This window comes from Hemicordylus capensis, chromosome 6, assembly GCF_027244095.1.
Source record: "Hemicordylus capensis ecotype Gifberg chromosome 6, rHemCap1.1.pri, whole genome shotgun sequence".
Classification (NCBI taxonomy): domain Eukaryota; kingdom Metazoa; phylum Chordata; class Lepidosauria; order Squamata; family Cordylidae; genus Hemicordylus; species Hemicordylus capensis.
In genome coordinates, this window is record NC_069662.1 from 26,728,933 (window position 1) to 26,753,684 (window position 24,752).

Consider the following 24,752-nt stretch of genomic DNA (forward strand, 5'->3'; position numbering starts at 1 on the left):
TCTCATCCCTTGAGCTGATCTCTCCCTGTTTTGGCTTCAGATCAGATGGGTGCATTGTCTAAATCTTTCAGGGGATAAGAGCTTCCCCTAACATTGATGGAGAGATTGAAAAATAAGTCCTCCTGACTTCCTTTGTTTTGGAGTCTTGCCCAAACTGGTTGTGCGCATTTTGAGAATGTTTGTTCATGAAGAGTCATATGAGAGAAATCTGATCCTTAAATCTTGTTGCCCTGAGTGCCACAGTTGCCATTTCCATGTTATTTGCAGTGGGGGGAGGGATGAAGTTATTCAAACCCAGTGCTCTCCAAGCAGGTCTGGTGGGCTCTTCCTCAATTGGGATGTTAATGGTCCCCTTCAGCTCAGTGTGCTGCCATCACAAGATGTGGAGAGTTCCAATAAACCTGTGTTTTGGACATTGTTTTCTGTCTTCCTTGGTTGGTTTTGGGGGCCCTATCAAAGTAGACCAAGGAGTAAGGTTGGACTGTGCACCACAGGATAAGACTCAGAAGTGCACAGGATCTCTGACATTCATTACAGAAGATCCATCACTAAATGTATGCCTTGTTGAAATATTAAAGTAAATGTCACATTCAGTAAATCATTCTAGCCCAACACATTTACCAGGTAGAATGTCTTGTGAAAAGAATTAAACATTGACTCACCAAGTACGTATGTGCAGATTGTAATGGATTAGTAAAGAAAAGGATTCACTGTACAATTGTGATGCTTTTACAATATGCAGAATCAGCCATTGACAGTAAATGCAAATCTTATTTCAGGGTAATGCCTCAGAACTACCAGCACATCCTTGCCTTGGAATTTGCTGTCAAAGAAATAAATAAGAATCCTCAGGTCCTACCCAATGTCACCTTGGGATTCCAGATCTATGATAGCTATATGAATCCTAGATGGGCCTTTCACTCTGCAATGCATCTGGTTTCCCCAAAGAATATATTTCTTCCAAACTACAAGTGTGAAACACAGGAATATCTAATTGCAATCATCGAAGGACTTGACTCAGCAACCTGCCAGAGGATACCAGATGCACTGAACATCTACAAATTTCCACAGGTAGGATGTATGCACATGTGTTGGAAACACCATATACAAGCTATTTAAACATCCCTTTTCATTCCAGATGTAAATTTGTGGGTTGAGTCCAGTGATTTTTTTTTTTTTGTAATTCGACAAGCCTTTTTGTTTTCAGTGAAGAGCAAATATAGAACTGATAAACAATTGTTATGACTTGTTCATATTTTATCCATGATGAAAAAACATTTGACCCAGACAGGATAGTGGTCTATATAATACGCAAGTGTGCTGCTGATGGGAGAAGAATCCTACAGCGCAGATGCAATCCTTATGTTGCTTTTTGCAGCATGCATGTGCTTTGAAAACTCATTGAATCAGCATAAGTGTCACCTCCATTCCATCAGCAAACTTCTTGCCTTATGTAAGCAGGCACTAGAATAGCCTGAGCAGCAGTAATCAGAAGAATTGTTTTGGCTTTTCAGATGTGATTGTTATTCATGTCGTCGAAATCCCATAGAGTTCAGACTAAGGATACATCCATACATTGTTAGATGAGTGTAAAAGTGGCTCATTTCCTACTGGACCCCTTACTATTCAGATATATGTTTAGGAAGCAGCCAAACCACTCAAATTAAGATGAATAAATTTTAGGATTGAATTAATTGTAATTGAAGTTCAGTTTGGACTCTGTTTTTAAAATGGAGTAATATCTGAAGGTCTGCACTGATTATGTGTGGGATACAGGGGTGCACTTAAGAAATTTTGGAGCATTTACCTAAAAGCTTTGGGAGCCCCCCTTGCTGGAGCCCCTGCCCCTACAAGCTAAGCATAATTGCCTATTATTATTCCACATTTTCTTTCCCCCTCTGTCTCTAAAGCACCAGGAACAGATCATAATCACACTCGGCTGCCCAGCACAGTGCAGGTCAGCAGTGACCACATCACCCAAGTCAGACTAAAGAGGATTTGGAAGCCCCCAGGGCATGTTTAGCACCAGGGCGGTTTACAATTAAAATCATTTAAAACATCAAATCAATTAACAATTAAAATCATTTAAAACATTAAAAACATTTTAAAACCAGTATTAAAAATATTAAAACTATAAATCTAATTAAAAGCTTGGGTGAATAAATGTGTCTTCAGCGCCTTTTAAAAATTTGCCAGAGATGTGGAGGCTCTTATTTCAATAGGGAGCACATTCCAAAGTCCAGGGGCAGCAACAGAGAAGGTCCATTTCCTATGCTGATGAAACCCAAATCTTTTTCTGCATGTCAAAGTCATCAGGAGAAGGCATAATTTCTCTAAATGCCTGCCTGGAGGTGGTGATGGGCTGGAAAAGAGATAAACTGAGACTGAATCCGGATAAGATGGAGATATTTATTGTGTGGGGTCAGAACTCAGGAGATGCTTTTGATCTGCCTGTTCTGGATGGGCTCACACTTCCCCAGAAGGAACAGGTATGCTGTCTGGGGGTGCTTCTGGACACAACTTTCTCCCTTGTGTCCCAGGTTGAGGCAATAGCCAGAGGTGCCTTCTATCAGCTTTGGCTGATATGCCAGCTTGCATCTCTTTCTTGAGATAAATGACCTCAGAACAGTAGTACATCTGCTGGACATGTCCAGACTTGACTACTGCAATGTGCTCTGTGTGGGGCTGCCTTTGTATGTAGTCTGGAAACTGCAGTTGGTCCAGAAAATGGCAGCAAGGAGGGTCTCTGGATTATCTCACAGAGACCATATCACCCCCATCTTAAAAGATCTACGCTTGTTGCAGATAAGTTTCTGGGCAAAATACAAGGTCTTGGTTACAACCTATAAAGCCCTAAACAGCTTGGACCCTGGGTATTTAAGATAACTTCTTCCCTATGAACCATACCACCCACTGTTATCATCAGGAGATGTTTGTCTGCAGTTGCCACCTCCTCATCTGGTGGCTATTCGGGGATCGGCCTTCTCCATTGCTGCCCAGAGGATTTGGAACATGATCCCTGCTGAAATAAGAGCCTCCCTATTTCTTATACCTTTTTAAAAGGCAGTCAAGAGTGATTTGTTTATCCAGGCTTTTAATTAGATACTGTTTTAATAGTTTGATGGTTTTTAATGGTTTTAATGTTTTATATTTTAAATTGTTGTAATTTTTGAAACTTTTTTCTTGTTTATTGTTTTGTTGTAAAGCACCCAGAGACTTACATTTTGAGTTGTATAGAAATACGTTAAATAAATAATAAAAATATAAATGGAAGATTTCATTAAACTAATATAATGTAAAACATGCAGGAACTTGAAAGAGCAGAAAATAAATCTCTCATGAAGCAATACAAGGTGTACCCAGAATAATTCAGTAATGATTGGGAACCACACACAGACAGTTCAGTGAAGCAGGGATCCAAGATAGGAGTAAGATCACTGGCTGATTCAACACTTAGGATGCAAGGAGCTTCCCCTGCCCTTCAGGAACTACTGTATGTGGATGTGCAGTAAACAAGGTCACATGCCACACAACAAGCTTTGCATCCTAGAGGGATACAAGCTCACTCTCTGCATTGTACTCCCCTGCCCAGCTACGCAGCTCCTGAAGGACAGGGGAAACAACAGAGCAAATAAATGTGTCATTGAATGCTCACCTGTACTCATACACATACCATGATCTTTTTTTGAAAAACTTTCTGCCTCTCATCTATTTAGCTATTGTACAATTCTTCACCATTGATGACAGATAATACTCAAAGCTCTTCCTTCTACCAAATGGTTCCAAATGAAGCTCATCAGTTCAAGGGGATTCTCCAATTACTTCTCTTTTTTAGGTGGATGTGGGTTGGATTATTAACTGCAGAGGGTATCAGTTCAAAATGGATCACGCAATTTGTGGTTCCAGAATTTGCCCGGAGGGGCATTTGTTTTGCCCTCACAGAAAGAATCTACAATATAGGAATGGATAGTAAACATGGTGGGGTTCAGATATGGGCACCAGCACTATATCATAAAATTATGAGCAGCACAGCCTATGTAATTCTCTTGTTCGGAGATTATCGTACGATAATCATTTTGAACTTGTTGCTAACCATGGAAATTAGCAAAATCACAAAACAAAATCCCAAAGGTAAAGTGTGGATTTTTACAGCCCAGACAGAGTTAAAATGGCCAATGGAATTGGCCATAGAAGACTTCCATGGAGCTTTAGGGATTGCAGCTCACTCGAAGGAACTTCCAGGATTCCAAGAATTTATTCAAAGCAAAAGTCCTATCAGCACTGAAGGAGATTTTTTCATCAGAGACTTCTGGGCATCTGCATTCCATTGTGTTTTCCCAAACTCTGCTCTGCATAATCTTTCTGGAGATAACTGTACTGGTGAGGAGAAACTGGAGGACCTTCCTGAGGAGCGTTTTGCAAAACATATTATGGGGCACAGCTACAGTATCTTCAATGCTGTCTATGCTGTGGCCCATGCTTTGCATGCTATGTATTCATACACATCAAAACACAGAAGAATCATGGAGGGGGGAAAGGAGTGGTCTGAGCAACCATGGCAGGTAAGAGCTTCATTCTTAATACCTATGCACAAAACTGGCTTGGCCTGTTCAGTTTGAATTAGAAGCAGCTTTGAACCAGGGTGGGTAGGATTCGTTTTGCTTGACCCCGCCTCCCCAGTTTGGTTCAAATTTGAACCAGTTCTAAAAGGTTCTACATAGAGTATAATGGGGACACAAACTGGCCCATTACTCCCTGTGTAGAGCACCTAGGGGCACAAAACCAGGTGGGTGGTAGGCACCCAGGGTTGCCAAGCACCCACCAAACCCCAAAGCAATCAGACCCTTTTGTGATATATTTAATGAATTTTGGAAGATTTTTTCCAATTTTTGCATTTCTCCCATAGGGAATAATGGGGGTTTGAGGCAGCCCCATTTCCCACCTTTGCGAGTGGGGGGGGGCCTGGGGTCACGGTGGGTTGTACGTTGGTGCATCTTTAAGATTTATCTCCATAGGGAATAATGGAGGCTTCTGAGGTGTTCTGAGTGTAGATTATCTGGTAGCATATGAGGTTTTCAATGACAAACCATGAATACACTCTCATTTGCTACCAGAGAATCTATACTCAGAACACCTCAGAAACAACAAAACCCAGTACCCCATGGGTTAGCAACCTCTGTGCACTACACCACCACTTGCTCTGGGCTACCCCAGCACCCCCAAGTGCAGTTATGGGGCTGCTGAAACCTCCATGATTCCCCATGGAGAAAACCTTAAAGACGTAAATTTCAAGAAATCACACCAAAAAAAATCAGCCCTTTGCCCGATTCCCTTGAACTAATTCTGGTAGCTTCCTTGCCCCCATTGGGCACCATCACCTACCACACTCCACTCTGGGCCACCCCTCCCCCCACCGACGTGAAGCGATACATTTGCTGGAATCCCAATTATTCCCTATGGGAGGAATAATGAAATAAAAAACACTCAAATTCACAAATAAAAAATCCACAAATAATCGCAGGAGTCTCCAATTGCTTTGCCATTTGGTAGGTGGTAGGCACCCTTGGGTGCCTACCACCCAGCCCAGTTTTTTGCCCCTAGGTACTCCACATAGGCAATGATGGGCAATAATTCAAAAATTCATTAAAAATAATAGGAGTTTGATTGCTTCAGGGTTTGGGTGGTAGTTGGCAATCATGGGTGCCTACCACCCAACCCAGTTTTGTAGGCTCAAACTGATTCAAATCAAACCAGGCTCAGTTTGGTTTGAATTCAAACCAGCAGTTCAAACCCAATGCCTGTTTGGTTCGAATTCTAACCTTCAAACTGAACTGGTTTGAATTTGAACCAATTTGCACATCTCTACCACACAGAGGCGTAACTATAGGGGGGCAGGGGGGCACGTGCCCCGGGCGCCATCTTTTCTGGTCACATGGGGGGCGCCGACATGACAAAAAAAAATTTAAATTTTTTTAAATTTTTTGTTAATACAAATGTTTCCTGCTCAGTGCAGCAGCGCTGCAGCAGTCAAGGGAGTGCGTCGGCAGCCCATCCCCCACGAGCGGTCCCTTCCACACCGCCCACACCCCCCCCATTGCTTTGCTGGCGCCTGGCGGCCAGTCAGTGGCCTGGCTTGGCGGCGGCGGCGGGCGCTTGTGAGGAAAAACCTAAGTATAATGTAGTTTGTTGTGGAGCGGGGGGGGGGGGCGCGGGGGGCGCCATTTCAGTGCTTGCCCCGGGCGCCATTTTCCCTAGTTACGCCTCTGCTACCACATGCAGCTTCCATTTGGTGGGAAAATTTGGTGGGTTTTTGAACCATTAACCTTGAGACGTGTTTGCATCAGAGTGTTGTATCCAGGACACACAAGAGATAGGGTCCACAAAGTCCTTTATTGTAAGCAGTCGCTAAGTTAATACATCCATCAGAAGTTGAGCAAGCAGTCTGTCAAGCCGAAACAAGACGGCTCTCTCATCGCTCTCTTTTATACATTAGATACACTGAACCCTTTCAGCTGGTTCTCATACTCAACCCCTTGAAGGAGCAGTACTTTAAAGTCACATCACCACATTTCTCCCCTCTTTATTAAAATTCACACACAGTTTTTACATTATATAATCCTTAATCCATACTGGTAAGCATCTTGCACGAACTGACTGCCTTTCAGCTCCCCCTTCCTCTTGATCCTGCTCATTTTCCCTTTGAATTCTTTGAACCTCTTCTCTGTATCGAAATTAAGCCACTGAATCATAATTGTTGGGTGCTGTTTGTGAAATACCACCCTCCTCCTCACTCACAGGAGCCAAATGGGAAGTATTCCACACTCTCCCATCCAACAACTGATAGGTAATCCTTTCAACGATTTTATGAGGAGATGTAAATCTACTCTTCCCTTTTGCTCTAATTCCTGGTTTCTTGACCTGCACATATGAACCACATTTAAATTCTCATGCCTTAGCCCTCTGCCCCTGCCCCCAAGACTGATCTAAATATACTCTGGACTCCTCTTTTTTCTTTTCCACTCTTCTCCTCGTATCCTGCTCTGAATAAGTTTCTGGCCTTGATTTTACTAACCCGGCCACATTCAATTTAGTCCACATCTCTCTCCCATGCAACAATTCTGCAGGTGATTTCTGTGTTATTGCATTATGTGTAGCTCTATATACCTGCAAGAATCCCATAGTGAATGCTTTCCATGCTTTGCTTTCTAGTCTAGTCTAGTCTAGTTTATAAACTATCTTTTAAGGTTCTATTGAACCTTTCAATTTCCCCATTTGCTTGGGGGTAATATACAGGTGTTCTATGTATGATATTACAGTCTGCTAGAAATGTTTCAAATTCCCAAGAGATAAACTGAGTCCCATTATCAGAGACTCTCTCTTTAGGATTGCCTTCCCTATTGAAAATACTGGTGAGAAATTTTACGACGACAGCAGAAGCAGCTTGTGATGCAAATGCTGCTTCAGGCCATTTGCTATAATAATCAATTAAAGTAATGGCATATTGGCAATCCACAGAAGCCCCATCCAAAGGGCCTACTATATCAATGGCTACCTTTCCCCAAGCAGCAGCTGGAAGTGGCACTGGCTCTAATGGTATAGGCCTTGTTACTGCCATCTTATCATGTGACTGGCAAGTAGTGCATGATTCTATTGCTGCTTCCACTTGAGAATCCACTCTTGACCACCAATATAAATCCCGCAATCTTTGTTTAGTTCTCACTACTCCTTCATGAGTATCATGTGCCAACTCTATAAACATTTGCTGAAATTCTTCTGGCAAAAGCAGCTGGCATGCCCTGCCCCAGCACATATTCATTCTGCACTGAAAGTTCCTCTCAAATCCTATAATAAGGCAGCAACACAGGCTCGATCTTCCTCTTATCCTTAGGCCACTTGCCCATCATATATTCCCACAATCTCTGCTGAACTGGACACATCCTGCATGCAGTCCAAAATTGTTCTTGTGTCACTGCCATAAGTACATTAGAGATAACTGTGACTACTTTCTCATCACCCCTATCAACCATCACTTCTGAAGCTGGTACAGGCAATTGGGACAAACAATCAGCTGTAACATTATGTCTTCCTGCTCTATATTCCGTGGTGATTCTTTTAATATAATGTGGTGATTCTCTTTGTTTAGCAGGGGGAGAATAACTGGCCCTATCCACCCCAGCACAATACCTCCAGTGACTGTTGCTGGTGTCTATCTTGTGTTTATTTTTCAATTGTGAGCCTGTTGGGGACAGGAAGCCATCTTATTTATTATTTCTCTGTGTAAACCACCCTGAGCAATTTTTGGAAGGGCAGAATAGAAATCGAATAATAAATAAATAAATAAATAAATAAATAAATAAATAAATAAATAAATGCAATTTTGCAGGCCACCAAGCAAGGCAACCACCTGCTCATCCCACAGGTAACTTACCCCGCAGGTAAGTTCTCCATTTTTCAATAGCCCACACACATGCAAGTGCTTCCTTTTCAACAGTTGAATATTTCGTTTCTGCATCAGTAAGTGTTCTTGATGCAAATGCAACAGTTTTCTCAACATTCCCTTCATGTACCTTTGTAAGTATAGCACCCAGCCCATAATCAGAGGTATCTGTTGTTACAATTATAAGTAACACCAGATCAAACAAAATCAATGCAGGGCTATCAACAATTAACCTCTTAACATTCTCAAAACTTGTCTGTGCTGCTACTGTCCAATTTCAACTTGCAGTTTCCCTTAATAACTCTTGAAGATAGTGGATATATAAGTACAGTTTCCCTTAATAACTTTCAGAGTGGATATATTGTCTCTGGCAGTATAGACACAGCTGATCCTGTATCCAACATTAAATCTGTATTTTTTGATATTCCCACAGTTGTAAACAAAACATTAACACTGCACATAATTTTCTCTGCTAAACAAGCAGGACAAAGGTTATTCGCATTCAAGATGGACACATCTGGAACTGAAACTACTTGTAGCTGCTGACTATACTGATTACTACAGTATACTTTAACAAAATGTCCAATATTTTTACATTGTTTACATTGAACCATCCTAGCAGGACATCCGTTATTTGCCAGATGCTCCATGACCCACAGCAAAAGCAAGCTTTCTGTCCTTCTTGGTTTTGTTGCACCAGTCTGTTACGCTTTCCTTCACTCTTTCCACATGACTTTGTTATATGGCTCTTATCTGTAGAATCTACAGCACATACTCCATTTCCTTTATCCAAGTTCAGGGTTTTAGCATCTGCCACAGCTGTCTGCAATCATGTTGCAATCACTATAGTTTTCCCCAAGGTCAAATCTATCTCTAGCAGCAAACGTTCTCGAATACATAGCACAGATGTTTTCTCAATCAGTTGGTCTCTAATTTTTTCATCTGCCATTACTCCAAAATGACAGGAGCCCACCAAATCTCTTAAAGCAGTAATATATTGTAGTATAGAGTCTCCACTTCTCTGTTCTCACTGCCAAAATTTATAGTGAGCAGCTACTGCATTTACTCTTGGCACAAAAAAGAGCTTTAAAGCTGAAAGTGCAGTCTCATATTTATCATCTGCAAATGACAAGGTATAAAATATACATTGATCTTTTGATCCCAAGCAGTGGAGGAGTAAAGCACCTTTTCTTGCTTCAGGGATCTCTTTGTCCCTTATTGCCGATAAATAATTCCTTTATTGTAAGCAGTCACTTAAGATAATACACCCATCAGGAGCTGAACAAGCAATCATTCAAGCCAAAACAAGACTGCTCTCTCATTGCTTTCTGCTCTCTTTTATACATTAGTTAAACTGATCCCTTTCAGCTGATTCTAATACTCAGCTTCTTAAAGGGACAGTAATTTAAAATCACAACACCACACAGAGTAAAAACCCCTTTCCTGAGTTAAAAATCCACTCAGAAGCAGGTAAGATAAAAGAATCAAAAAGAGAAAAACTTTATTCAAAATACTATAGACTGCTTCAGTCTGAGGCTTTCCCAGCTTTTAATTACAGGAAACAGAAAAACTCAGTACTTGCAAGAATACTTCGAAAGCACTCTGGCTGGTTTTTGGAGTGCCACACTTTAAAATCATGGTTACCCAGTTGCATGGATAATTTAAAAAGCACCCCCAGTTGCAAGGAACCTTTAAAAGCCCCTTTACAGGGTACAGAGTCTTCTACAATACCCTAGTGGAAAGGAAAGGGCAGAGGCTCTATTTCTCTTAGTATGCTACAATACAAAATGATAAACAAGTTGTGAGGAGGATTTGCAATAGCATGAAATCAAAGAAATCTGACACAGGCTACCTAACACACAGTTCCCTGGCTGAACCTTTCCCCAAAGCCAGAGCCCTGGCTTTTTTTCCTGAACTCACCAAATCCATGGTGGCGACTTCAAGCTTCTTGCAATCCTGTCTGTCAAAGATTTGCAGATGTCCTTCTACTGAGAGAACTCTTCAGGCTAGCTTTTGACCATGAGACAGCAAAAGCTCCATTGCTGTTCTTCACTAAGCCTTCTGCCCATCCTCTCTCATCTCCTGCCTGTCTGCTTCTGAGAACAAAGACCCCCTTCACTTCCTGCCACCAGGCCCTCTAGGTCCCACTCACTGTGTGCTGAATGGCTGATCCCCAGAGGTCACTGCCTGACAGACAGGACAGGGCTCACTTCCGGTTCACTCTTTAGGGTAAGGGAGGGGCGAATTGCTACAAATGTATACTTCTTAAAACCCAGCTCTGGGAGATGTCACCCTAGTGGAAAAACAAGATCAGCAGAAAACGAAGTCCCTAACACAAGGAGGCCATCCCAACCCTAACCACTCAGAAGGCATATGCACATGTGTGTGTTGTGGCCATTTGAGCGGTCAGCGAAGCAGAGTGCCATGCTGTTTACTCAAATGGCTGCTGGACTGGACATCTGCAATGGGGAGCTGAGCAGTGATAGCAGGGCAGCCTCCCTCTGGAACGCGTCTACTTCCCAGGCTTCCTATAGAACTGGGGTGCCAGTGGCAGTGACATTCAAAATTTTATGCCTGCATTTTTCATCTTTCTTGCCCTCTCAGAACCATCATCATTATATGCTCTACTCTATGACTTGACTAGCAAGCCAGAGGCTGCCTGTTCGAATCCCGCTGGTATGTTTCCCGGATAATGGAAAACACCTATATTGAGCAGCAGTGATATAGGAAGATGCTGAAAGGCATCATCTCATACTGCACAGGAGATGGCAATGGTAAACCCCCTGTATTCTACCAAAGACAACCACAGGCCTCTGTGGTTGCCAGGAGTCGATACCGACTTGAAGGCACACTTTACCTTTACTCTTTTACTATATCTTAGAGGTCTCCTTCCGGCTTCCACATGCTTTCCAGTGGGAGAGATTTTTCCCATTTAAAAAAGAATTAATAAAGTTCTTCTGGTGTTTGGATTGTTTTGGTAGACTGGTCAGATCTGGAACTTAGATATGAAAATGGCACGCTTCTATCTTTCATGGTTTGGCCTAAGAGTTTCATGTCAGTCATCGAATCAGTCAGTCCTTTCAATGATTCAGCTCCCTATTGCCCAGTTGTATCTTTTTGTTAAAGATTTTTTTTCCCTTTTTCAATCCAGCTCCATCACTTTCTGAAGCAGCTATTGATTAACAACAGTGCTGGGGACACAGTTTCCTTTGACCAGAATGGGGTAATTGTAACTGGATTTGATGTTATAAACTGGATTGTATTTCCAAACCATTCTTTCTTCAGAGTGAAAGCTGGAAGGATGGATCTCCAGGCTCCAACAGAAGAAATCCTCACCATTAATGAGGATGCCCTTGTATGGCCCAGGGGCTTTCACCAGGTAGGACTTGAATGAAGTTACTTTGGAAAGTGTCTTGGTACTGAAAAAGAGACAAGTGTTAGATGAAGTCCTATTCAGTGGATGGGTAGGTTTTTAGCTTCGAACCTCAGTGACAAACAACTGGCATTTCTCCCCTCTTATTTGTTTGTTTGCATTTATCATATTAAAAATCCCTATATAAGATATCACAGCAGTATACCATTTAACAACAACTAAACCAAAAATCATGTTAAAAACACATTAAATTACCATAAATAGAAATTTTAAAAAATCATAAACTAAATGTGTGATAAAACAAGAGTGTGTTTTCAAAAGTTGTTTAACCCTCATATGAAGTCTATCTATCTATCTATCTATCTATCTATCTATCTATCTATCTATCTATCTATCTATATAATGACTTCATATATATATATATATATATAAAACACACAAGTAGAACTTCCTAATCCCCAATAGTACTATTGGATACATTGGATGCCCCCCCCCAAATTTTTCAGGACACATAACCCACAATTCTTTAACATTTCCCTCCAAGTGAGTTCCACACTGACGCCCAGATTCCAAGAATCTTGCCCTGTGTGACTGCATGACTAACAGAGAATGAGAGGTATTTGCGAAGAAAAATGAAGATTTCAAACACTGCACTGATTAGGATCCATACTTCAACATCTTAGTTCTTGAATTTCAATTGAAAGGACATGCTGTGACCAACCTGAAGTGCATTCACCCACAATCACCACATCCTTTGGTTTTTTGTCACCTGACCTGGGCAATAGCTTCCTGGGTACACAATATATCAATTGTTTGTCTTCTGTCCAACCAAGCCAAATACAGATCACTAGTGGGCCCGGGCACAGATCATCTGTTCCTCTAGTTGGGCCCAGCCGTCCCCGCCACATGCTTCCACCATCTCACCCCGGGGGGGGGGGAGAGCCAGGCTGTCCCGCTGCCACAGCCTCCCTCCACCTCACTGTATTCTTCCTGGGGGCAGCGGGGCTTCACCCATCACCCGTCGTCCTCCCGCCGCCCATTGTCCTCTCACCTGCCGCCCCAACCACCTCCTGGTGCGCACCACCCCAACCGCTTCCTGGTGCACGCTCCTCCCTCCCAGCCCACCATTGGTCATGGCTGCATTGGGGGCGGAGCTTGCCACATCCCCACACATGCCCTCTACAGGAATTAATTATATAGATAATGGTTCTCTTTGTGAATGTGGTTGCATCTCTGGGAGTCTTCTTTCTTTTCTTCATGCATGCAAAAATAAAATAAAAAAATCCAACTCACACTGGCAGGACCAGAACAGCTTTTCTGAGAGCCTACACTGAAGGGCTCTCAGACATGTGGTGTCACCAGACCACTGACTCACCACTGGCAGTGCATGCATGTATGGTGTGAGTGTGTGTATGAGTGTGTGTGCTCAGAGGAAGGATGCAAAGCAATGCATACAACATTTTAAAAACATTAACAATTTACAATATATACAGTCTGGCTCCTAATGTGTGTGCTCCACCATGTCCCCGAGGGCTGCTGGGCAGGGTCACCAGTTGGCCAGTATCATTGGCAGGGCTAGTGGGGTGTATACAAGTGTGACACGTGCTTTTGCTAGGGTGATGGTGGGGTTAGCAGCTCTGAAGTGGTGTTGCTTGCATGTGGGTGAGGGTGACCATGCGTCACTCACTCACCCTCCATTTCCAGCTTGGGGTAGCCCAGCAGTGGGACGTTCACCTTAAGGAAAACCAGTTGCTCCACCAAGGTAGCATCCAGGCATGAGTGATAGGGTGTGACCACATCCCTGGCCATGAAGAACACCGTCTCACTCTGGACACTGGTCAGTGGGCACAAGAGGGGGCATCCTGCAACCACCACCAAGTCCAGCCAGACTTGGTGATACAATACACAGAACTCGGTGTGATCCATCTCTGGGACTTCCTCCACTGGCTCCTGCAGGTACTGCAGAATGCTCTGCTCAACACCACTACAGGGCCTGGTCAGCAGAGCCTCCCACACCCCTGGCAAGGTATGAAGGCTCCCCAGCTTGAAGCAGTGGGTGGAACTAATGGGTGGAACTGCTGGTTGTGTTGGTGCACCTGCCAGGGATCCCGTGTTGCTGGACTGGGAAGAGGAGGGGGAAGAGTGTTGGCCTGCACTACTGCTGGAAGTGGAATATGCACTTGAAGTAGGTGCACCAGCTACCTCCTCCTGATTATTGAGCCACCTCTGATCTTCCTCTCTAACTCGCTAATCAGGAGGCCCCTCCATCCCAGCAGGTTGTCTGTGCAGACAGCATTGCCCTTCATAGTTTGGTCCCAAAGACAAGTCAAAACATGCTCCTCTCTGTCACCCAACTTCTTGATGAGCCTCTCCACTAACCCAGTCTCAGCTGACCAGCCAGGACTCAACAGTTCTTAGTGGTCAGTGAAGTCTGGAGTTCACCCATCAGCTTCTAGAAGAGAACTGGCAGGCAAGGCCTGGCTCAGAGGTTTTGTCTCAGCAAACAATCTTTTTTATTGCAAACAAGAAGGGCTCGAGCACCAAGACCATCTTGCACATGAGCTACCACTCTATATTGGAGAGGTCACGCATGTTCAAGGCTCAAATTTGAGCCAGGTCATGGATGGTTGCATCTTGCTCCATCATTTCAAAAGCGTCAATACTTTTTCTATCTTGCTTCTCCAAAGTCTAGCTTTCGCATCCATATTGTGTCACAGGAAAAACCATTGTACAAATGATTCTAATCTTTGTAGGTATAGACACGTCACAGTATCTATATATCCTTTCCAATGCCTTCATTGCAAACCTACCAAGTGCTAGTCTGTGGCATATTTCTTGACTGTTGGATCCTTTACTGTTGATGGTCTATCCTAAAAGGCAGAAGCTATCCACCACTTCAATGTCTTCATTATCAATTCTGAGGCTGGTTGCTGTACCAGTTGTCATTAGTTTAGTCTTCTTTACATTTAGTCGTAGTCCCCCCTTTTTTTGCTGTGCTCCTTGATTTTTATTACTAGAGCTTGCAGATCATAAGCATTCTCAGCTATCAGAGTGGTGTTGTCAGCGTAGTGCAGGTTATAGATGTTTCTTCCTCCAACTTTAAAACCACGCTCATCTTCCAATCCATCAACTTGCTATAGCACTGATTGAGATGGTGAGGGACTGTGCAGAGGAAACCCATATGGGGCAAATGGGCTTTTGAGGAAGGAAGAGGTGTTGATGAGTTAACAGGGGACCTTGTGAAGATACACAAGGTAGCAGGGAAGGGTTGGTGAATGAACTTAAGAAAACATCTATATGTGATGTAGAATGTAGATGTTCTATACCAGAGGTATATTACCTATGAAGACAGATACTCACTTTACCAGCATTTGTAAGTGGCATGTTAAACTTCTCTTCCTCACAGTGCCTAAGCAGATTTGCTTTTTAAAAATATCCTGCAGTTTAAGTAATCAAAAAAACTTTGGTTTAAGACAAGATGCGTTATGTTTTAAGATAGTTCTTTGGGGGGGGGTGAGGGAATGTGTCAGCTTGTTCTAAGACCAATGGACAATGCTCCCCATCTTTTGTTCTGAATTGGCATGAAGCGAAATGTCCTTAAACAGAGGGCACAAAGTCAAAAAGAGTTCCATCCTATCAATCTTGCCTCCTTCCTCTATACAGATTGAGGCCCAAGCAAGCCTTTACACAGCTAGCGGCTGGTAGATAGTGTTATGATCAGTCAGGATGATCTTTTCCCCTAAAGAGTGAACCAGAAGTGAACCCTGTCCTGTCCCTCAGGAAGTGACCTCTAGGGATCAGCCACTCTGAACATGGTGACTGGGACCTAGGAGGCCTTGAGGCAGGAAGTGAAGGGGTTCTTTATTCTCTCAGTTGGAGACAGGCAGGAGATGAGGGAGGGCAGGCAGAAGCCTTAGTGGAGAGCAATGGAGTTTGTGCCTCATGGCAAAAACTAGCCTGAAGAACTCTTTCATGGAAGGACATCTGCAGATCCTTGGGAGACTGTATTGCAGGAAGCGTAAATTCTCTCCTGGAGTTTGGGCTGTGTTTCAAGGGGGAAGGAATCCAGGGCTTCTGAAGGGTTTAGTGAGGGAACAGTTTGTTAGCTCACTCATATTAGATTTCATTCTTTTTATGCTACTTCAAATCCTTACAACTGGTTTATTGTGTTTTTATCTGTAATGTAACAAGCTAAGAGCAATGCTAGCCTGAGACCTTTCTTCCAACTAGGGCTCTGTCGAGGTCTCTGTAGCTTGTAAAGGTGCTTTTAGAGGTTCCTTGAAATTGGGGGTGCTCCTTGAATTATCTTAGCAACTGGGTAACCATGATTTTAAAGTGTACCACACCCACTATCAACTGGAATGCTTTCTGAAATATTCTTGCAAGTACTGAGTGTCTCTGTTAACTGAAGCTGCTAGAGCCTCAGACTGAAGCAGGCTGTAGCCTTTTGAATAAAGTGTTCTCTTTTTATTCTTTGTAATTTCACCTGCCTCTAAGTGGACTTTTAACTCAGGAAAAGGGGTTTTACTCTGGTGCAAACATGTCTCAAGGTAAATTGTTTATCAACCTACCAAGTTTGCTTTTCATGTGTAGACTGTATGTGGAAGGTTTTTGTATTTTTTTCCATTGTAAAAAAGGAAGACAGTCTCCCTGAGCACTCACCCAAATCCAGGGAGGAGTTAAACTCTGTAATTAGGGTGTGGTGGCAGCGATTACAAAATAATAATTAAGTTTTAAAGGAACAGGAACAGTTTCAGTTTCAAAGGAACAGACTTTGTTGAGCAAACATGGAGGGAATGAATCATCATTTTTCTTTCCCCCACATGGACTTGCTCTGAGACAAAGGCTGGGCTTAAATCCACCATTTGCCAGTCGCTATTCGCTATGGGTAGGATGAGGGAAAGCCTCCCTGAGGGAATCATATGTGAAACTGCTATACGTCTTGAATTTTTGCCAGGACATTTACTAAGGTACATATCATTTTGGGGAAGAACTGTGCCTTCTAGAAATATGTCAGACAATTTCTGTAGAAGAGATTGTGGCAAGACTGGGGACCTGTTGAGTTACTCTATAGGTGTCATAGCTCAGACCTCTGACTCAGAAGAGTCAGAGGAGGAACAGGAGGACTCGGTTGGGAGTGCAGGCTCAGAGGCACAGCAACAGGATTTGGCAAGGAGAACAGACTATGGAGCTGAGGAATCGGGACAGCTGCCAGACATGAGAGCTGAGGAGGCTGATCAGGAGAAGGCGGGGATTTTGCCTGTCTTGAGAAGATGTCTCAAGTGAAAGGCTCAGTGGGAGACACACAGGCGCAGGATATCACAGGAGAGAAAGTAGAAGTGCTGACTCAGGAAAGCCTGATTGGCTGCCAGTTATCTTGAGCCCTATATTAAGCAGTCTGTTAGTTGCACAGATTGCTGTTAGTAACTTTTGCTTACTGCAGACTGTGTTCCTATTTAGAATTCCTCAACCTTCCGAGTTCTAGTTTGTCCTTGTTCTGTTCTTTCCTGCTCTGTTGTTTCTTGTTCCATTAATTCCTTGTTCTGGTGTCCTTTGTTCTATTCATTCCTTGCTCTGTTGTTTTCTTTTCAGTTATTACTCAGTTATCGTAGAGGGGGGTACCTCGTTCAGTTCAGGGGACTTTATTTGTTTAACTACTATTTTTCTTTGTGAGTCTTTCATTTTCCTTCATGCAGCTTTGCTGCTACTTTCTGCTTAACTCACAGGGGGAGAGCTGAAGGGGTTGTAAATCCTGTTGGGTTAGCTGAGCTAACAGATTTATGACAATAGGTGACATATTGAGGAAGCACTGTGCCTTATAGAGATGCACCTGGAGGCTTTACACACTGGGCTTTTATTTTGAATCCACTCCAGATTGGAGTTTGACAACCCACCTATTAGCTGGATTTATCCCAAAGTCCCTGTGGGCTATCAGGGACCAGGACAGACAGGACTTTGTTCTTCACCGAATTGAGGCTGTGCATTCTGGCTTAGCCCAAAGTATTACTGGCTTTAAAAAATCCTCTGGTTTTAGAGGCTTTTGGGGGAGAGATGGGGCTTCTGTTATGCCCCACAGTTTCTCTTTTATGTGTGGGGTGGTCATGCAAGTAAATAATCATTTTTCAAAACTCAATGAAGGGGAGTTTGACTGCTGTTTGGGGTATGGTCTGCTCTAAGTGATTTGCAATTGCAAGCACTGCTGGGGGAGCCCTTTTTGTCTGAGCTGATTCCATTAGGGGTGTATGTGTGGGGGGGACAGAAGGTGATGAAGGCAGTCACTCATGAAGCATCCTGCTCATCATGCCGTCCTTCTACTCTTAGCTGTCAAACTAAAAAAAAAGCCACTCTCTTGCCTCTTCCTCTGAGTTGTGATTTGTGATTGGTTTGAGGAAAACCCCAGAGCAAGTAGGTGGGAATGAACAGGAAAAAGATCTGCCAGGGAATGTGGGGAGGAGCTGACAGCTATGCAAGCTGTCAATTTAATCCCCCAAATTAAACTTCTTGCAAATCTGCTGTGAAGCAGATTTGCTCTTCAGATACCCCGTGGCATGAAGCCATGTGTGAATAACTCCCTGGCATATATTAATGGGGGTCAACTCTATGACGTATCTAGGGAAGCTGAATCTGTTGAATGTCTGCCTGGATGCATTTCTCCCCAGCTCTGTGTTGAGCTGAGAGACTAAAGTGAAATGTGGGTGCATGGGGCCTCATTCCTAAAGCAATATACCAGACTGTACAAAGTCTTTACAGCTTATATGGTTAGGAATTTAAAATGGGCACCTTTGTGTGACATTCCCATGCTTTTTAGAGCACATGAAAATGTAAAGCATCTTAACTCACACCTTAACCAAAGGTTTGTGGATTACTGAATAGCATACAATGAATAAGAAGCCTGCAACATCACTTTTTGTATAAGAAATTCTCTAAATGATGGACAACTTTGAATTAGACATTTATCACACAGGTGAAAGTTCCAAAGCAATCGATTGTACATAAGAAAACTGGAACCTTCCATTGCCTTCCATGCTGTCCACTAAATGGTAAAGATTCCAAAGCCATTCTTAGAAAGATTAACATACTATTTTGTCATTGCTGGATTAGGCACAGCCTGTTTCTTTGTGTAATGACCCCTGCCACCCTGGTTTTAGCAAGAGGAAGAAAGAGGAGAAGCCATTCTGCTGCTATGACTGCATTCCATGTCCAGAAGGGGAAATATCTTACCAAAATGGTGAGAGCTGCATTTATAGTAGAATCATTTTCGAAATAGATTTAGTTCCATCTGAACATTCTTTATATACATACTCAAATTCTTCATGGGATCTTTCTCCTGTTATATTGAAGGTATGAACATGTGGTTTATACATTTACTAGCTGATCTGGTGCAGAGCATCTGTGCCCCTAATTCCCCCTGTCTCTCCTCCCCATCATCATTCCCCCCTTCCTTCAGACCCAGTCTGTTCTCTCCCCCCGACCTTCAGATCCAGTCCATTTTTCACCTCCCAGTCAGCTTTCCGTTGCTGGCTGCCGCTTTTCCTCCCTGGCTGCTGGCTGCTGGCTGCCGCCACCATTTTCTCCACCATCCCTGTCGCTATCCAGGCAACTGCTCATGAATTCTCACAAGAGCTGCCATGCATGAGATTAGCGATGGGGACACCTTTCTCTCTGTAAACCGCCCTGAGCCATTTTTGGAAGGGCGGTATAGAAATTGAATAAATAATTAATAATAACAATAACAATAACAACAATAATAATAATCAGGCCGACCAAGGCAAACTCAACCCCATAGCCAGCTCTAAAGCCAGTTTGAAATGGGTCTAGATAATCAGTTTTCTCCAAGACTGCCTGGAGTTGGTTTGCCACCACCCTCTCAATCACCTTGTCCAACCAAGGGAGATTGGAGATGGTTGGGAGTCCCTGCTGCAGCTGCAGCAGGCACACTCACGGGGGGGGGGGATCCCAGTAATGCACTGCACATGTGAGGGGTGGGATGGGGCACTGCATGGCAGTGCTTCCCTGCACCCAATCCCTGGAGCAGGCGGGCAAGCTGCTGGGGAAGCCACAGCTGGTCTGGGAAGACAATCTGCCCGGCCAGGGACTCCCAACCAATCATCTGTGGGGAAGGTAGGCTTAACCCTCCTTCTCCGTAGATAGCCCAGAGCTGTTCTTACTGATCATGAGAAGAGCGCCACTGTGTCAGTTATGACTTGCATGTAGGTCTTCATACACTCTTCCAATATATGCTCTTCAGGAGTTTTTGATTTTCTCTAGACTGGCATTTGAACGTAAGCCAGGGGCATAGCTATGATTGGACAAGGAGGGGGAAATGTCCCTGGGCACCTGGAGGGGGAGATCCCTGGCTGGATAACAGCTTGCCCTTCACTGTTGATTCTGTGTGTATGTGAGGTGATTGAACTAGGTATATAAGTTAAAATGTTTCTGAGCCAGGGGAATACACACAGAAGTGTGTGTGTGTGTGTGTGTGTGTGTGTGTGTGTGTGTGTGTGTGTGCACACGTGTGTGTTAATGTTCGCGCTTGTAGGAAGTGTGCATTATTTGTGAAAAAGTAAGAGAAAGGTAATGACGAGAATATTCTGCTTTTCATCATGGTTTTTTAAAACAATTTTTTTTGCAGCAAAGACCAAGTGGAGGGAGAAAAAGAAGGTGTTGGATGGTGCACAGGCACAACTTAAACCTTGCTACACCACTGACTTCATCTAAATATATTTCTGAACATGGAATCCAGACAAGATGGAGGTGTTGTTGATAGGCAGTCTGCCTTACTGAGAAGGTGGTGTTTAACAAGAGAGCTTTTCTCACAATCAGTGAGAAGAGCTCGTGGGCGGCTCTGGGGAAGGTGGGTTCAGCCTACCTTCCCTGCAGATGATCTCCCCTGAGGCCCTGGGCAGGTGGATTGCCCACCAAGACGAGCAGATTCTCCTGCTGCAGCTCCCTGGGTTGGGGTGCCAGGTCATGCCCCTGCACGTCATTCAACCCCTGGAGCCCCAATAATGCACTGCACGAGTGCATGGCACATTATTAGGACCCCACCCCCCAAGTGTGCCAGCCATGGCTGCAAGCCGCTGCAGATGACAGACAATTGGAAAAATGAGGTCAAGGGAACGCTTGCCTTAACCTCATTCAAAAGGGAGCCTTCACAGGTGGGTTTGCCTCCATGTAGTCACCGGGGTCAGGCCTGATCCCGGTGGTTCACACATCCATGCTCTCTTAGCCCAGTTTTGCATGCTCGTGTTATTAACAGCCTCAATGAAGGTTCAACAACCTTCAATTGCCTTCGTGTCTAGAAATAGATAAGTAGGCTGGTGTACAGTGAACAAGACAGAGTCCAATAAGATGATTTCTGATTAATATTCTCCAGTGTTTTCTTTGCAGATAGAAACATGGCCAGATGCTTACTCAGGCTGGTGCTTTGCATGCAGTGTCAACACCATAGGGCTGAAGAGGATGTGTTTTGACAAGCATTGCTGAAATAAAAAGAAACACATTCGCCAACTGGCAGGAGATTAAAAGAAAATGTCGCATGCAAAGCACCAGCCTGTGTGAGCACTATAGACTATTCTTGTCTTCCCATAACCTCACTAGATAAAATGATTGAGGCAAGTCTCATGATCGGTGAGACCCGCCATAAGGGGGTTTGTAGGGTGAGTGAGCTTAGCCTGCTATCCCTACAGACAATTACCGGAGCAGCCCTGGGCGGCCGGATCAGCCACCCACATGACTGCCATCTCTGTCACGGAGCCGGTGGGGGCTGCGGGGATCGGGGGCGTGCAGGGCATGCTGGAGATACCCCATGAGCTCAGGAGGCTGCTTGCAGCCTCCCAACGGGGGTCTCCTCGTGTTTTGCCACAGTGCGGAGCCACAGCACTGAGCTGCAGCATGGCAATACACAATCAGAAAACCCGGATTAGCAGAGCACTCACTCTGCTAACCTGGGCAAAGGGGAGGGGTATTTAAGTGGGTCACCCACTTTGGGGAAACGGGGCTCACCTGTGAGCCCAGTGGTTCCCATGGTCCCTGTAAAGTGGGCTAAGCTCCCTTAGCCCATTTTCCACTGATCGTGAGAATTGCCTCACTGACTTTTCCATAATACCATATGGAGACAGTGACCACCAAATTTTATTCAGTTAAACCTATCCCAGAAAAATCAATCAGACATTTTAAGTCAGTAAATGACAAAGAGGTCAAAAGACCTTTTGGGGATGATCAAGTGTCTAGCACGGTTTCTTCTGTTCTATCTTCTGATACTTGTTTGGAGCAAAGAGACCAATTGATGAGATCTAACTGATCTAACTGATTCCTGATCAATCCTAAGTAGTTTTCAAACTTTAATGGAGACAGTTAGGCCAGTCTTATAATCATAGGGGGAAATGATATAACTAAGAAGAGCCAGTTGTGGTTTGAAAATGATTCCTGAAATAAAAAGAAACACATTCACCAACTGACAAGAAGATTAAGGGCAAATTTTACACCATAAAATTTAGGAGGATTTTTTAAATCTAAAAAAGAGTACAAACTACTTATGATTTAAAATGCTACATTCCAAAGTCAGCTCTGGGAAGATTTAACACTGGCTATGGAACAAAAAAAGATCAAGTAAGATTATGGGAAATAGTATATTATGGTATGAGAATTAATTATATCAACAATGTCCCAAATGTTCCAAAACATAAGTGGATGTCTTACGTCCACTCTGTTTTTAATGCAAATTCCCGTGATACAAATGTAGTTGGATTCTTCCTTAAATTAGAACATTGGGACAAATGGCCACCAGTTCAAAAAACTGAAATTGCTTATATTTTATCTTCACTACCAAAGGGAAAGGTGCCTGGAGAAGATGGTAGTGTTGGTGAGGTTTTCAATGAGAATCTGAATTGGTAGGTCCCATGGTTATGTCATATATGTGACCAAATAAATTGCCCAGGTAATATATCATCAGGATGGAACCAAAGCACTATTATTTCCATATATAAAAAATGAGATAAAAGCCAACATTCTAATTACAGGACAATTTGGTTGATAGATATAATAGCAAAATAGATTCAAAGTATTTGCTCCATGGCATCTCAGCACAGATATGGTGTTTTTGACAAAGATTGCACAAGGTTGAAGTCAAGGTTGCTGGAGTCCCCAAAGACTCTGTGATGATTGCATGCTTCTGTTCATGGTTCCGGTTTCTTCTCCTGTATGGTTCCAGTTTCTTCTCCATTACAATGCAGAACTGCTTGATAATGTAGAAGTGGATTGTCTTGCTTGTAGGGGTGGGGGGATGAAAAGGTGAACATAAAATGGGCTGATGTTTCAGATGGCAGACCTTTATCCTTTGTAAAATGTAATTCTTCCCTGAATTAATCATTCAATGTGATCATCATTATAATAGCCCACAAAAAGTGTTGCATCATGACTTAAACATCAAATAGCTTAACTATGTAAAAGCCATAGTTTAAAGTACGTATTTCAGGTTTATAAATTATTGTATTCACCTTGCAAATATAAATAAATAAATAAAAATAGCAGATGCTGGAAGCCAAGGACAATGCGGCACTTTTGCATTACTGAATCTATTATTTGTCTTTTTCAGACATGGCCGACTGCTCTCAGTGTGAAGATGATCATTATCCAAACCAGGACCAGAATTCATGCATTCCCAAAGTTGTAACCTTCTTATCTTACAATGAACCTTTGGGGATAGGTTTAGCCATTGGTGCACTTTCCTTTTTTTTAGCCACTGTCCTTGTGTTTGGAACGTTTATTAAGCACCACAACACTCCGATTGTCAAAGCCAATAACCGGAATCTCACTTATACTCTTCTCCTATCCCTCTTGCTCTGCTTCCTTTGCCCATTGCTTTTTATTGACCGACCTCACAAGATAACATGTCTTCTTCGCCAGCCCACTTTTGGCATCATCTTCTCCATGGCTGTTTCTTCTGTGTTGGCAAAAACCATCATGGTTCTTTTAGCTTTTGTTGCCACCAGGCCAGGCTCCAGAATAAGGAAGTGGGTGGGGGAAAAACTGGCCAGTTCTATTGTTATTTCCTGCTCCATTGGGCAAGCAGCTATTTGTCTCTTCTGGCTGCTAACATCTCCTCCATTCCCTGATGCTGACATGCATTCAGTAACTGGTGAAATTGTATTGCAATGTAATGAGACATCACCTATCATGTTTTACTGTGTCCTGGGCTACATGGGCTTCCTGGCCATTGCCAGCTTCACTGTGGCTTTCTTCTCCAGGAAGTTACCGGACAGTTTCAACGAAGCCAAGTTTATCACCTTCAGCATGTTGGTCTTCTTCAGTGTATGGCTGTCATTTGTTCCAAGCTACCTGAGCACCAAGGGGAAATATGTGGTGGCTGTGGAGATCTTCTCCATTTTGGCCTCCAGTGCTGGGTTGGGTTTCATCTTTTTCCCCAAATGCTATATTATTGTTCTGAGGCCTGATTTGAACAATAAGGATCACCTCATGAGGAAAAACTGCCGGAGAAGTGAAGTCTTCCGCTAAGCAGAATTCTCAAACCTCAGAACTTCTAAGCTCTTTCCATTTTAAATAATTTAATTGTGAATGGCCTAGCATCTGAAGCTGCTTAAAGGAAAATAGCCATGGATGTGGATCATCAGTTTTTCTTTGAATTTGCTTTTGAAACTTGTTGGCAACAGATCCCCAAGCTTCTTTCACAACTCAGAATGTTTTCAGGTTTTGGTGTACAAGCATTCTATGAAAACTGTTGGTTAAAACAATCTCCATGGCACTCACATGACTCTTATGTTTCATCAACATAGAACCTTTTTTCTCAGACTTAGTTCATTTTTTCTGGGCTAATTATGAGGATTAGCCATGGTCAGTTGCAGGAACTAGGCTATTCTTGGTATAGTTTGATGGTTTGGATTCCTTATACAAAGACTCATAAATAAGGAGATGATAGAAACT

The 24,752-nt window shown here is 43.3% G+C and overlaps 1 protein-coding gene across 1 annotated transcript; it reads left to right on the forward strand.

Annotated features, from left to right (window-relative positions):
* The first annotated feature begins 783 nt into the window (after nt 1–783).
* Nucleotides 784–24,326, forward strand: LOC128331005 (vomeronasal type-2 receptor 26-like). The gene is made up of 5 exons (XM_053264372.1): nt 784–1,071; nt 3,717–4,562; nt 11,589–11,816; nt 18,912–19,038; nt 23,407–24,326. The coding sequence occupies exons 1-5, from the start codon at nt 784–786 to the stop codon at nt 24,324–24,326; spliced, it is 2,409 nt and encodes an 802-aa protein (XP_053120347.1).
* Nucleotides 24,327–24,752: the final 426 nt, after the last annotated feature.